At 43.5% G+C, this 12,405-nt stretch overlaps 2 protein-coding genes across 2 annotated transcripts in view; both read left to right on the top strand.

Moving 5' to 3' along the window:
• The window catches only part of LOC117770083 (double-strand-break repair protein rad21 homolog A-like), a 951,093-nt gene that overhangs the window by 620,495 nt on the left and 318,193 nt on the right, over positions 1 to 12,405 (top strand). The window lies entirely within an intron of this gene.
• The window catches only part of angpt1 (angiopoietin 1), a 48,267-nt gene that overhangs the window by 20,905 nt on the left and 14,957 nt on the right, over positions 1 to 12,405 (top strand). Inside the window, exons 3-6 of the mRNA XM_034599138.1 lie at positions 336 to 457; positions 1,847 to 2,079; positions 7,626 to 7,753; positions 9,192 to 9,293. Of these exons, the coding sequence (XP_034455029.1) occupies positions 336 to 457; positions 1,847 to 2,079; positions 7,626 to 7,753; positions 9,192 to 9,293 (585 nt within the window). The remainder of the gene's footprint in view (positions 1 to 335; positions 458 to 1,846; positions 2,080 to 7,625; positions 7,754 to 9,191; positions 9,294 to 12,405) is intronic.

Below are 12,405 nucleotides of genomic sequence, written 5' to 3' on the forward strand. Positions count from 1 at the left end.
GTTAGTGGTCAGTCATTTTTTGCTTAAGCACTACGAAGATAACTGTTTGCAAAGTTTAAAAAAAGCTAATCATAGCAGAGATTAGTATCTCCCTAAGTATTACCATGTGTTTGGTGAACACTTGACAAAGAGAAAACAAAGTTGATGGTTTATATGTGTGCCCGGGTTTTTTTCCTCCAGTGTCTAAAGAAACCTTAAATATAGCTCAATGTTTCCGGCGTTTCCTCAGGGTTCGGGTGCAGATGTGCATGATATTAGCTCTAACTGCAGCTAACATAGTAAGCATAATATCATCTTTGTTATTCTTGTATTCTTTACATTTCTTTTCGTGGCAGGTCCTGAATCAGACGTCGAGGCTCGAGATCCAGATGCTGGAAAATTCTCTCTCCACTAATAAGCTGGAGAAGGAGTTAATGGTCCAGACCAACGAGATCAGCAAGCTGCATGACAAGAACAGGTAAACAGACGACACAGCGTCCAAATAAAACACTGGACAAAGATAATCTGGAGAAAACAAAGATGATGCATCAATTTTAAAATGTTTTATACTCTTACTGCTGCTGTTCTGTGTGGGAAATCGAAAAGCTTGCTACTGGCTTTCATTGACTACGACTTAAATCATCAATTTTCCGAAGTCATTTTCAGCTGTATAAATAGCTGCGTGATATTGACTTGTATTGTCTGTGATGTTCAGTAAATCAGTCTGAAATCCATGAGACTGAGCTTTCCAAGTTGGCCCTTTGTGCATTTGTTGCAAAATGAAGAAGTTAAAAAAAGAAAAGCTTGTTGCTCACAGTGATTGGTCCTGTGGGACTGTAATAAATGTTTAAAAGGGTTTGGTCCACATTTCACGTTACGGTTTCCATAGAGACTCCTCTGCAATCACTTAGAAAAAAATAGAGAACCAATTGAAAGCAGAGTTTCTGATTCCGACTTTTAAGTTTCTCTCGAGGTCTGTGCAGATAGATTTCTGAGGGAAATTTCCCTAAGCTTCAGCTATTATGACGTTTTTCCATCTTATACATGTCATCTTTTTCTTTTTCCCTTTACCAGGTCTATAATCATGGGAAAGATATGATTAGTTAATGAATTTAATGTCAGCTCGTATCGTCTTTCAGGCTTTAAATTGTGTAATGGTAAAGTTTAGACACTATGTGTGTAAGTGCTTATTCACTTACCTGGGATTTGTCTGGGGTCTGCGCGATGAAGGGTTTGTTTATACTCTGCAGGGAACACAGCAACCAAACCTATAGACGTCAGCGTCTGTGTGTGTCTGTCTTGGGTGTGTATCACCACATTTTAACCGCAATTGCTCGCGGTGGCCATCAGAACCAAAGAGCTAGTGCGAACGGGGAAGGAATATTGTTTTCACCCTCGTCCATTGGGTCGTTGATTTGCTTGTCAGCAGGATTACGCAAGTCTGAACCGATTTCAGTGAAACTTGACATGGGACAAGAAAGAATAGTTTTTGGAGATTTCCACTGATTTCCAAGGGAATGATTCATTGATATTGATGAAAAAATCTGGTCTATATAGGGGGCTGATATCTATGAGTGTGTGCAGATCTAAAAAAGAATCCGGATCTAGTGTTTAAATGTAGTTTTAATGGTTGGTAGGATTATTTCAGCTGCACTACGGTAACATATAAGGCAACAAAGGCTGCTGTAACTACTACGTATGTATGTAGCGGATATAATGTCGATTCAGTAGGGAAATTAAAAGTTTACATGTATCTGCAATAGATTTCTAACTATGTTTAAAGGAATATGATTGATTTGTTCCGGAATTGAAAGGGGTCTGCTGCAAAATTAGGATGCCCTTCTTGATTTCTATTCCTTTCCCCCAGCCTCATGGAGCAGAAGATGTTGGAGATGGAGACGCGGCACCACGAGGAGCTGGAGACGCTGAAGCAGGAGAAGGGAAGCCTCCAGACCTTGGTGGGGAGGCAGAGCGGGGTTATCCGGGAGCTCGAAACCCAGCTGAGCCGCGCCACGGGAAACAGCACAGCCCTGCAGAGACAGCAGCAGGAGATGATGGATACCGTCCACAACCTGCTCAACCTCTGCTCTAAAGATGGAGGTAAGCTAAACGGAGTTAAAGTCTTGCATGTCGAGATGAGGTTTGGACGTTTTTCAGCAGTGTGACTATGCTCTTACTCAACAGCAGTTTCTTGGCAATTGTCTAGTGCTGAGGATGGAGATGAAGAAAGTCATAATATATTAGAAATGTCTGTGAATGTTGGAGGTGGTGAAGAAGTCCGATAGCCTGGCAGAGCCGCTGAGAGTTGATCCAGCTGCTCAAAACCAATCACTGAAATTCTGTGAATGGTTTAGACGATGATGACAACAACAAGCAAGGTTTTGATTTGAGGTTAAACTAAGAGCCAATAAATCAAGGAGCATGATTTACCCATTCCGTGTTCATTTGCAGTGAGTAACTGTGTATGGCATCGGCAATATTGCATCTGTGCTTTTAACTAAGTTTATTAGTCCAACTATTGAGTGATTCATTTTCCTCTGAGGATGAAACTGTCAGACTTTGTTTTTAGCCCCAATGTGGGATGAGATTTGTTTTTTTTTATTATTGGATTATCATGAGATTTGGTACAGAAAATGGTATAAAAAGAACAAAAACATTTAATATGTTCCAATACTTACCAAATTAAGATGGTAAACACAATAAACATTCAACCAAGTAAACACCAGGATGATAGCATGTAGCTCAGTGCAGCTTGTCGAGATTTGTGATTGTTTTTACCTAAAACAAATGTTTTGATTGTGACTGTGAGCATGTTAGCATGCAGCTCAGTGCACTGTTTTTATTCTTTGATATGTAATTTTTCCTGAAGCAAAATTTAGAAACACTAATCATCCACTGGCTCGGTTCATGCCGTGGAGTTTATGTTTATGTTTCATTGGAGGAGAGCACATGTCAGTCTTATAGAACGATCCAAATTTTGTTGGCCCCCACTAGCAATAACTCAAATCCAAGAAAAATCCCTCATTGACCTTTGCCAGACCACAATGTGTAAAGCAAAGTTTGTGGATTGGCCGTGCAAGGCAACACTCAACTTGTTACTTCCTCTGGTCAGTTTTTGGTTTTATGATCCTCGTGAAAACATCAGTTCTGTAAACCGTACCCCACACTGACAGACACAGGGATGCACCGGCCATTAGATTCTGCATCATCGCAAGCAGCATGAAGAAAGAAACAAAGCCTCATCCTAACCCAGTATGCTCCTGTTAAAGAGGTATGGTGCCTCTCATAAACCAGCATGGCGCTGTTTTCCTGCAACAAGCTTGTCACGCTTAAATCAGAACCGTGCACACAGCTTCACTAAAATGTCAAACATGAAGTAATAGGCTTATTTTTATTCCTCGGAGCCTCTTCCTCCCTTGAATAACAGAGCAGGATATCCATTGGCTCAACGTTTGACCCGGCAGCAGCGCAACCTTTCATATCTGGTCAAACACAGTGAACTCATTTACCCCCGTCTCAGCCGTTTAAGAACGAAACCCATCTCTTCGTGACACTGGCCTCAAATCCTGTCGGTCACAGGAGATTTGACGTGAATGTTTGGAGATTGGTTGCAACCTCATTTCCATTTTTTAGATTTCCTGCAGAGACGCCTCGAGACCCCACAGTGCGTCTCGGTGTTTCCCATCAGACAGGAAACAACAAGGGGCATGAAGGGACGTAGGAGTCACAAGCGGATGACTGCTGCACATGATTAACACATGCCTTGTGTTCATCATTCATCTGCTCCCTTTTGTTATTTTAATGCTCCGTGCCGTAAATGTGACGGGTGGCCTTGACTCATACTCGCACTCCGTCTGTTTAGTCTGGATCTGTGTATGTTATATTTAATTACTAGACGTCTATTGAGAACCGTCTTGGCCCGAGCCGTCCTGATGTATCATTCAACTTAGTCCCGATTCAACCAGTCTCTGTTTTATTGCTTTTGTAATGTGTTAAATTTGATTTATTTCACTTTAAATTATACTTGTGTAGCTTTTTTATTTTGCCACCATGTCTGCCACGGTGAGGTCAGGGGAGCAGGAGACCTCAGCCCATACATCGCTCCGTAATTGGTGGCTGCCTTAACGAGAGGTGATAGAAATGGAACGTGACCGCTGCTGCTCTGTGGTTGGTCTTTTCCTCTTCCCCCGGCCGTGTTGAAGGTTGAGGCGGGCGAGCGGGTCAGAGGTCTCCCCTTTCCTCACCCCGGCCCGAATAAGTCAAACTGTTACAGCTCCCGGGGGAGGCCTTGTCCAAAAGAGGTGAAGGAGTAGGTAGATCTCAGCGATCCTCTGACTCCCTGCCCCTGTTTTTGTCGATAGCCTCTAAAACACAGAGGCAGAAAAGCTCTCTCTCTCTCTCTCTCTTTTTTCTCTCCTGAATTCAGGGGAGGGCTTTTGTTTATTTGAGGAATGGATTAGTGTTTTCATTTCAGGAGAGGGTTAGCGTTTCATGCATCTGAGTGGCGTCTGCTTGCGTAAGACTTGTGTTTTGAAAACTGAGCCTGGGCATTTCCTCTACAGCATGGACTCAAATCATCTTTGACTTTGCTTTGGGGAAACTTGATAGATACTTAGAAAAAGGGAGTTTTAACACTAAATCTCCAGAAAGAGACTTTTTTGTTTTCCATTTCTCCATCCGTGAAGCTTTCCACTGGGTTCTCAACCGTTGCGGTGCAAATGGAGGGTCGGGAAGATCTTTTTTTTTGATGTGGCCAGATGAAGCAGCCGAGCTCTTGTTTAGGTTGTAATCATTACCTAAACCTCATTAGGGTGCAATGAGCCACACACTATTAGCGGTAATTGACCTCAGCTTTGGAACGCTCTGTAAAAATTTCTGGCCGCTAAATATGATTTTGTTTTACATTGTTCTGTTATCCCTCTAAATGAACGGCATTCATCACTTTAACAGCTGCTTACTCAGGAGTCGGAGAGAGTGTAATTATTTTAAGGTTCCATGCAAAGCCAAAAACTTGACATTAGCAGTGTTTAATGCCTCAGCACAAGAGAAAAGTAGAACTTCACACTCCAGATTAGATTTTGAAATGGCTTGCTTATCGAACACATGATTGTTTCCATGCTTTAGTGACCAGGAGAATAATATGAGACAACAAATTAAACTTTAGCAAATGCATTTTTACTCCATATTGGCTTTTTTCCACCAGTTGGAGAAGTCTCACGATCTTATATTGCAGAGAGCTCATAAGAGAGAGGTTGAGATGTATGTACACAGAGAAAGAGTCAGATTTGAGGCAACTTAAATACTTGGTAATGATTGTGGTTTTGTCTGAAAACTGAAAAAGTCGATGCATAACTCAGTTTTGACTTTTTCAGTGTTTACCCAAGATCTTTTCCGAACTGTAAGAGGTGCACTGAATCGTCTAAACAGAACCATGACAGTAATCATGCATAAGCTGTTACTGAGGGTAAAAAGTAAGATATATTTACAACATTTAGATTTTCCTAACAAAAAAAATGATCCACTGGACATGAGGGCTACAAAATGCATTGGACAGGTTGAACGCTAACATGCAGGTCAGGGGTTCAATCCCTGGCTCCCGCAGTTTAGCATCCAGCCCGCATGCTGACTTGTTCACAGGCAGGATAAGTGAACCCTGTTCTGTCAGAGTGTGAATGATGTGCGATAAAATAAGTGCCGCATGTAGAAGTGTTAGAATTGTGACTTATAGTTTTCAAGTTTAATCAAAAGTTAGAAAACCTGAGAACAGTTCTGCAATGAGTGTCTGCTCTTTGCAAAGCAGAACATGAAAGGGAATGAAATGAGCATTATCGAACACATATAACTCGCTCATGCACATGATCCTTTTCACATGGACCATGCATCATGGTTATAAACTGAAGTGTGGGAATGAACCAGTGGTGCTTTGCATCCTTCATATATGAATACACCAGAGGAATTAATTGGTGCTTGTGTGAATAACTTCAACCCACAGCAGTAGACTGATTGTAGTCACATGGGGGCTGTGATGTCCATTCAGCTCCATTATTCACTCCTCTTAGCTCAAGTATTTTGGCTCATTTGGCAAGGGCACTGATTTATGCAAACACCGGAGCCCTGCTGGTCTTTTCACATGAACCCCCTCCTGAATACGAGTCCCCACTGAACCACAAAATATTTTTCTGTAAATAAATATTGGGACATAAATAATATTTGTAGAGCTGGGCAGCAAGCTGTTCAAGGGAGCCGCTCCTACTCTGGAGCGTCCCTCTGCAGACCTCTTCCTCTCAAAAGCGATTGGGAAATAATTGTCCACGCTGGATACCAGAAGGTTCCCCTCTGACGATGTCTTCCCGAAATGCCCCCTGCTGCTCGCCGGCTTGGGGTAAATTACCACCTGACAGGGCCACCCTTTGTTGTATTAGAGTCCGGTGTGCAAGGGCCTGCCCTGTCAACCTGTCCCAGCAGGAGATTCTTGTTGCTGACACTTAATACTTTGTCAAAATGGTCCGATAGCACACCCAAAATAAGCTCCCTGCTTCCACCGGGACGTTCTCCGGCCTGAGGAGGAGCGATCAAAGCCCAGGCAGGAGGATCGCTGACACCTTTCACTTCTCACTGACATCCTCCTCGCCTCCACCACTCCAATAATAAAAACAACTGTGTGAAAACTGAGAGGAAGCCTTCATTTGACAGAAGTGAGAGGAGAGAGTGGGGGGGGATCTGAAGGAATTCTCGTCAACGTAACGAGAGCTCGGTAGATAAATACAAACCACTTGTTATAACAGGAACTTGAAATTTATAGCTTGTAGCATTTTGTCCTTAGCGCCTTTGCTTGGTTTAAAAAATGGTGCCGCCATAATTATCTGCAGATGGAAATGAATGCAGCTGGTGGTGTCAGAATCTGAGGCCTTCCCTCAGAGTGAAAAATCATTCAGTCAATGAACGGCTTCTGTCCTGTTAATACGTCAGTCGCCCTCAGACTTTATCTGGTGGTCATGAGATATTCACAGATGAGGAATATGATGAATTGTGATTTCAAAGAACGTTCTACAACTTTGATTTCAGGTTGTATGAAGGGAAGCAGTTTTTTAGTTGCTTAACTTTCAATGCAATTTGTTAATTTTGCTGGTGTATCAGGTCTGGACACGGGGGGGGGGGGGGGGGGGGATCAACTAGCCTTGCCCTCTAAACATTTTCTAAATGGCTTTGTCATCAGTACGACATTTTCCAGAGAACCAGAGGAGGCTCCAGGAAGTTACTGCACCTAACTATTGTCATTTCCAGTAAAACCCCAATTTATTGTTGTTGGAATTTTGGATGGATTAGATAACTGGTTTGCTCCAGAGACTCATAAGCAGATGTTTTCAACCTTGAGCTGAGCCAATTAGCTTCTGGCGCCCGGTCGATTTTCTTTCATTTCACTTTTAGCAGGAAAGTGACTAAGATTATTTCTTAGTTCTCGTTTTACTTATCATAGAAAAAGTTGCAGAAGTAAAACTATTTCTACATTTCATAGCAGAGAATGAGCAGAATGTGTTTCCAATCTGTGCGAGCACAAGTAGCTTTCCTGTGTTTAATCTGTCTTAGTTTCATCGTATTCTACAAAGAAAATAAACCCGTGTTCATTATTCCATGTGCACCCACAGTTGTTCCTAATAGCACAAAGGTTGCGGACGAAGAGAAGAAGTTCCGCGACTGTGCCGACCTCTACCTGGCCGGCTTCCATAAGACCGCCATCTACACCATCCAGATCAACACCCAGGAGACCAAAAAGGTGAGAAGCTGTAGCGTCTCGCAGCCAAACGGGTCCAGTGTAATGTGAGGATATCTGTCTTTTCATCACGTCTAGGAAGCTCTTTCACAGTGGGTTGTTTTCTCTGAGTTTGGACATCAGAGCCACAGATGAGTGTGAGCGATAGCTGCTAACTGCTGCAGGAACACTGACAGTTTAAAATCCACTCAGCAGCTTTGAGAGTGGAGCGGTGGGGTGAGGTTATTGGAACAGATGTGGAGCGGGACACCTGTTTTCATGCACATTTTTCAGTTTACTCATAAAAAGACTAAAGGGGAAATGACGGCCATTTTCAAATGTTGCAAAAAAGGCAATTACGCTTAACTGCGGGGAAAACATTGGTGTTGAAGGTAATAGTTTGTGTGTGTGTGTGTTCTTTTTTGTGCACGTAAACCATGAATGATGAGCCAGTCCTGGGGAAAATGATTCTGTCAGGGGTACTTCCTTAATTATACCCAGGCTGGGTTAGTGTGTGTTCAGCTGTGTGCGCTGGCTGAGGTGAGAGACCTTCTCCACTCCACCCTGGGGTCTCCTCCTCAAAACAAAGAGCAACGCTGCAGATAGAGCACCAGCCCTGCCTTATCAGCTTACACACACTGAGGTCCAAGGTTAAGGGCCACATTATACCCAGGTGTCTGCTGGTATGTGTCCAGCCCGGACCCCCACTTTGATCCGGCAGAAACAAAGCCGTCTGATGAGGAACATCTCTGGGGAGTCGGTGAGGGATAAGGAGACACTGATTATGTTTGAGGAGGACACAGATACGTCGCATTCCCAGAGATGATTCATCGTGAAGGCTTGGAAGAGGGAGCGTCTGAACCCGAATAATTCTCCAAATGACCCTTCAGTGTTTGTTAATGCCACAGAGAGTCATGTTAGATATTGAATTCATTACCTTTGTGGTTGAATTACATCTTGAAACCTATAAATCCTCTGATAGACTGTAAATAAAGATGGAAGACACGTCTCCACTTTCTACCCTTTCTGAAGCCAAAATATCTCCGATACGGGGGCCGCCATACTTGAGCCAGACTCTGTGCAGCAGTGATCGTGGTGTGGGGTCAAGTTCCAGCAGATACACACACTCGACCAATTACGAGTCTGTCTCAGCTGTCAATCAGGATGTTTCACCTCATTTTATAGCATCAAATGACGAATTCAAAACAGACTTACCAGAAAAAACGAATTTATTTGATGTGTATTTTGACTTTTTAGAGTCGCCCATGTCCCATCCACTAACATGGAGCAGGTGGGGTTTGTGAACTTTACTGCAGCCAGCCACCAGGAGACGATCAACATGATTTGGCTTCACTTTTGGGGAGCCATCATGTCGTCCATCTTAATTTACAGTCTATGAGTCCTCTTTGTGTTTAATTAATCTTTTTTAACTTTTCCTTCCTTCCTCTTTCTAATCGTGTAGGTTTATTGCAACATGGAAACAGCCGGCGGTGGATGGACGGTCATCCAGCGCAGAGAAGACGGCAGCATGGACTTCCAGAGGACGTGGAAGGAGTACAAGATGGTGAGTCAAGACAAATGAACGGACAGAGACACTCTCCCGGCGTCTAGACACTCATCTATATCCATTATGTCTAAATTACGAAATTGTGCGATAAGAAAAACATCCTGTCTCGTTCCTCGAGGATTATGACAAACAGAATACATGATCTGGCCATTGAATGTGTTGAAAACAGAGGCAGGATCCACCGGTCCGAGACCATTTGGTACGTTTCAGCCAGATGTGATTCCTCCTCAGCGATACCTCCCCATGTTGTTATTGTGTTCGCAATATCGTCTACAGTGTCTGAGATCAGCTGCGCTCCTCAGACGGAGATCCAGTGATATACTGTTATTCTTACTCTCGTCCAACAGGAAATTATTACCTAAATCTGAAATAAAGAACAAACACACACACATTTGTTTAGTCTCTATATCCCGGTTCCCGGTGTTTCATCTGTTTGTCATCGAGACATAACCATGTATGCGTATTTGCATTAAGCCTAAACCAAGCTGAGTTTAGATGTTAAATTGGGTTTATTGTTACTAGCAGTTGCGCTGCTGGTGTTTGCCGTGTAAGTCACCTGTGTTTACCTTCCCCAGTTTATTGTTGAACGAACTGTTTGACTTCTTTCGGATGCAATACGCTCTATGTTTCCAGTTTAATTATTTTCCCTTTCTCTGCTGGTCTTGCTGGACCGTTTACCATCATGTTTGTGGCACAGCACGAGCCAAGAAACTTTCACGGTGAAACCAACTAAAGCAAATAACTCTGTGATGCACTTACATAAGTAATTATGGTCCTATTTCGATAAGAAATGTCCACATCAGCTGTTAAACAACATTTGGGAACAGGAGGGAGAGATTGTCAAACTGACCTGGCTCTCGCTACTTTGGGGTAGAAGGAGGAAGATTAATTGTTGAGAAGGAAAAAAAAGAACAGGCGGGGAGTTAATGGAAGAGGAAACAGAACACAGGGGAATAAATTAAAGGTCGTTTGAGGCTGAGAAAGTAAGTTTCTATAAGTCAGAAGTGGACGGACCTTCCAGCTTGGAAACAGGTGGACAGACGCAGTGCGTGAGGGGCTTTACAGCACATGAGGGGACACTCATAGCTGATTTTTACAGTCCACTGCTGATCTCATAGTCGAGTGTGGCCGTCGGTCTCCTCGAGAAGACTGGACGTGATCAATGGGCTTTTATTGTGTTTTCTCGCTCTCGGCCCCTCAGAGGCTCATGCTCACTGATTTAATGTACTGGGAGGATTTGTAAACTTTTCAGTAAAAAAGCTGCGATTCTGTTTCTTTATGGGACCGCAGAGACTGTTTTGGCAACAGGGGTGTAGTGCACGTATTCAAGTGATATCTGATGTTTGCAATTACATTACTAAGAGACAGCAAATCGCAGGAGATTATGTTCAACAACTCAATCTTTCATGTTAGTATAATGCGAGAAATCTCTTATCTTCACAATTTGTTTAAAAATCCGTTCATCACATCTACTTCAAACTTGGCAGGTGTGCTGCCGGGGGGGGGGCCAAGGAGACGCGATGGTGCAATTTGAACGTGTTCAATATTAATATGTTTTGAATAAACAGACCAACAGGGCTTTGTAGCAGGAGGGGCGGGAACTCGTCAAACTAAGGGACGACCTCTGCGGACTGAGTCGAGCTCCAGCCATCTTACAAAGAAGCGAACAGCCCTGTGTGCAGCAGCAGGGGCACAGCTCCGTGATCTTCATCCAGACGAGAACGCAAATAAACTATGAATACTCAAACAAGCCCCAGTAGGTGGTGATAAAGTGTGTATGGATGATCCGTCATATACCAGAGAAGAACACTTTGGTAATATTCTGGAAAGCAGACACCTGTGAATGCCGGTAATGTGGTGCAGTGATGCTAAATTTAGCCTAAACTTGTATTAGTATAAAAAAAAGCCCCAATTGGCACATGCTCATTACACAAACCAACAGTAGACACGCGTGAAGAAGCTGTGATGTCCTCAGATGTCTCCAAAGGCTCAGTTTACTTGCGCACATGGACATCTGTGTGTGGACGAGAGGGCCAAACATAGAGGGAACAGTTTGTTTTTGGACAGGGTATCAAACAGGCGTATTTAGAACAGGCACTGCTGCACAAGTCTTCTGTATAATGTGAAGAACATTCCTCGCCGGGTGCCCCAGATGTGCAGTTAACCAGTGAGCTGCTCATCAACCTGAGATGCTCGACACACAAACATCACGTGTAGCAAATGAATCCGTGAAAACTAGTTTACATTAGAAGTGTTCTGGGTAATCTGTTGAAATACTTTGGATTAAAACTGTTGAAATGCCGAACTGAATAAACATTTGAAAGGTTGCTAAAAATAATGCTGCTGGTAATTCAATAGCTTGAGATTTTGAACGTGCAGCAGTTCCTGAGATTTACACTGATCAACGCTGACAATTACTTATTTTCATACAAAAAGGGATTCAAGCTCAACAACGTGATGAAGCAGCTCCTCATCTTTTCTGAGCTGATCGATGTGGATCAGGTTTGCATGTGAAGAATCACGAAGCCCCAGAAACATGTAACGGGAAACCAACAACAGAGCTTGACTCCGAGCTTTTTCTCCAGCCTGGGTTCTGGAGAAAAGCCGCGATCGCTGTAGGAGGCATTGGAACGAGCTGAAAGCCAGTCAGAAGGGAGCATCTCATCAGGAGCCTGATCAATTGCAGGGAAAGAAAGAGAGGGGGGAGAAAATAAAAAGGGGAGAAAGCTATTATGGGCCCCGGCTACTTTCACTTCCACCCACTCGGCAGGACATGCCTCAGCCCGGAGGAATGCCCCATATTTACTTTCCCTCCTTCCCATTCCTCATCACCACACACGCTCAACACAAACACAGACTTCTCGCTGACTCTCTCCGCTTCACCCTCCTTCCTTCTCCGTCTTTAATGGAGCGACCCAGACCGTCCTGTCAGAGCTGTAATGTCATCCCGCTTGGCGCTACTCCCCTCGGCAATCTGCTGCTGTCAGAAGCACTTTGCCTGTGACCGCCAGCCACTCTGATCAAATACCGACTTTTGCAGTTGTTTGAAGTGGTGTCCCTTCCTGCAGTGTATGTTTTGGGAAAGACGTCTTAAGGTAATAATGAGTTT

Source organism: Hippoglossus hippoglossus, chromosome 11 (genome assembly GCF_009819705.1).
Source record: "Hippoglossus hippoglossus isolate fHipHip1 chromosome 11, fHipHip1.pri, whole genome shotgun sequence".
NCBI lineage: Eukaryota > Metazoa > Chordata > Actinopteri > Pleuronectiformes > Pleuronectidae > Hippoglossus > Hippoglossus hippoglossus.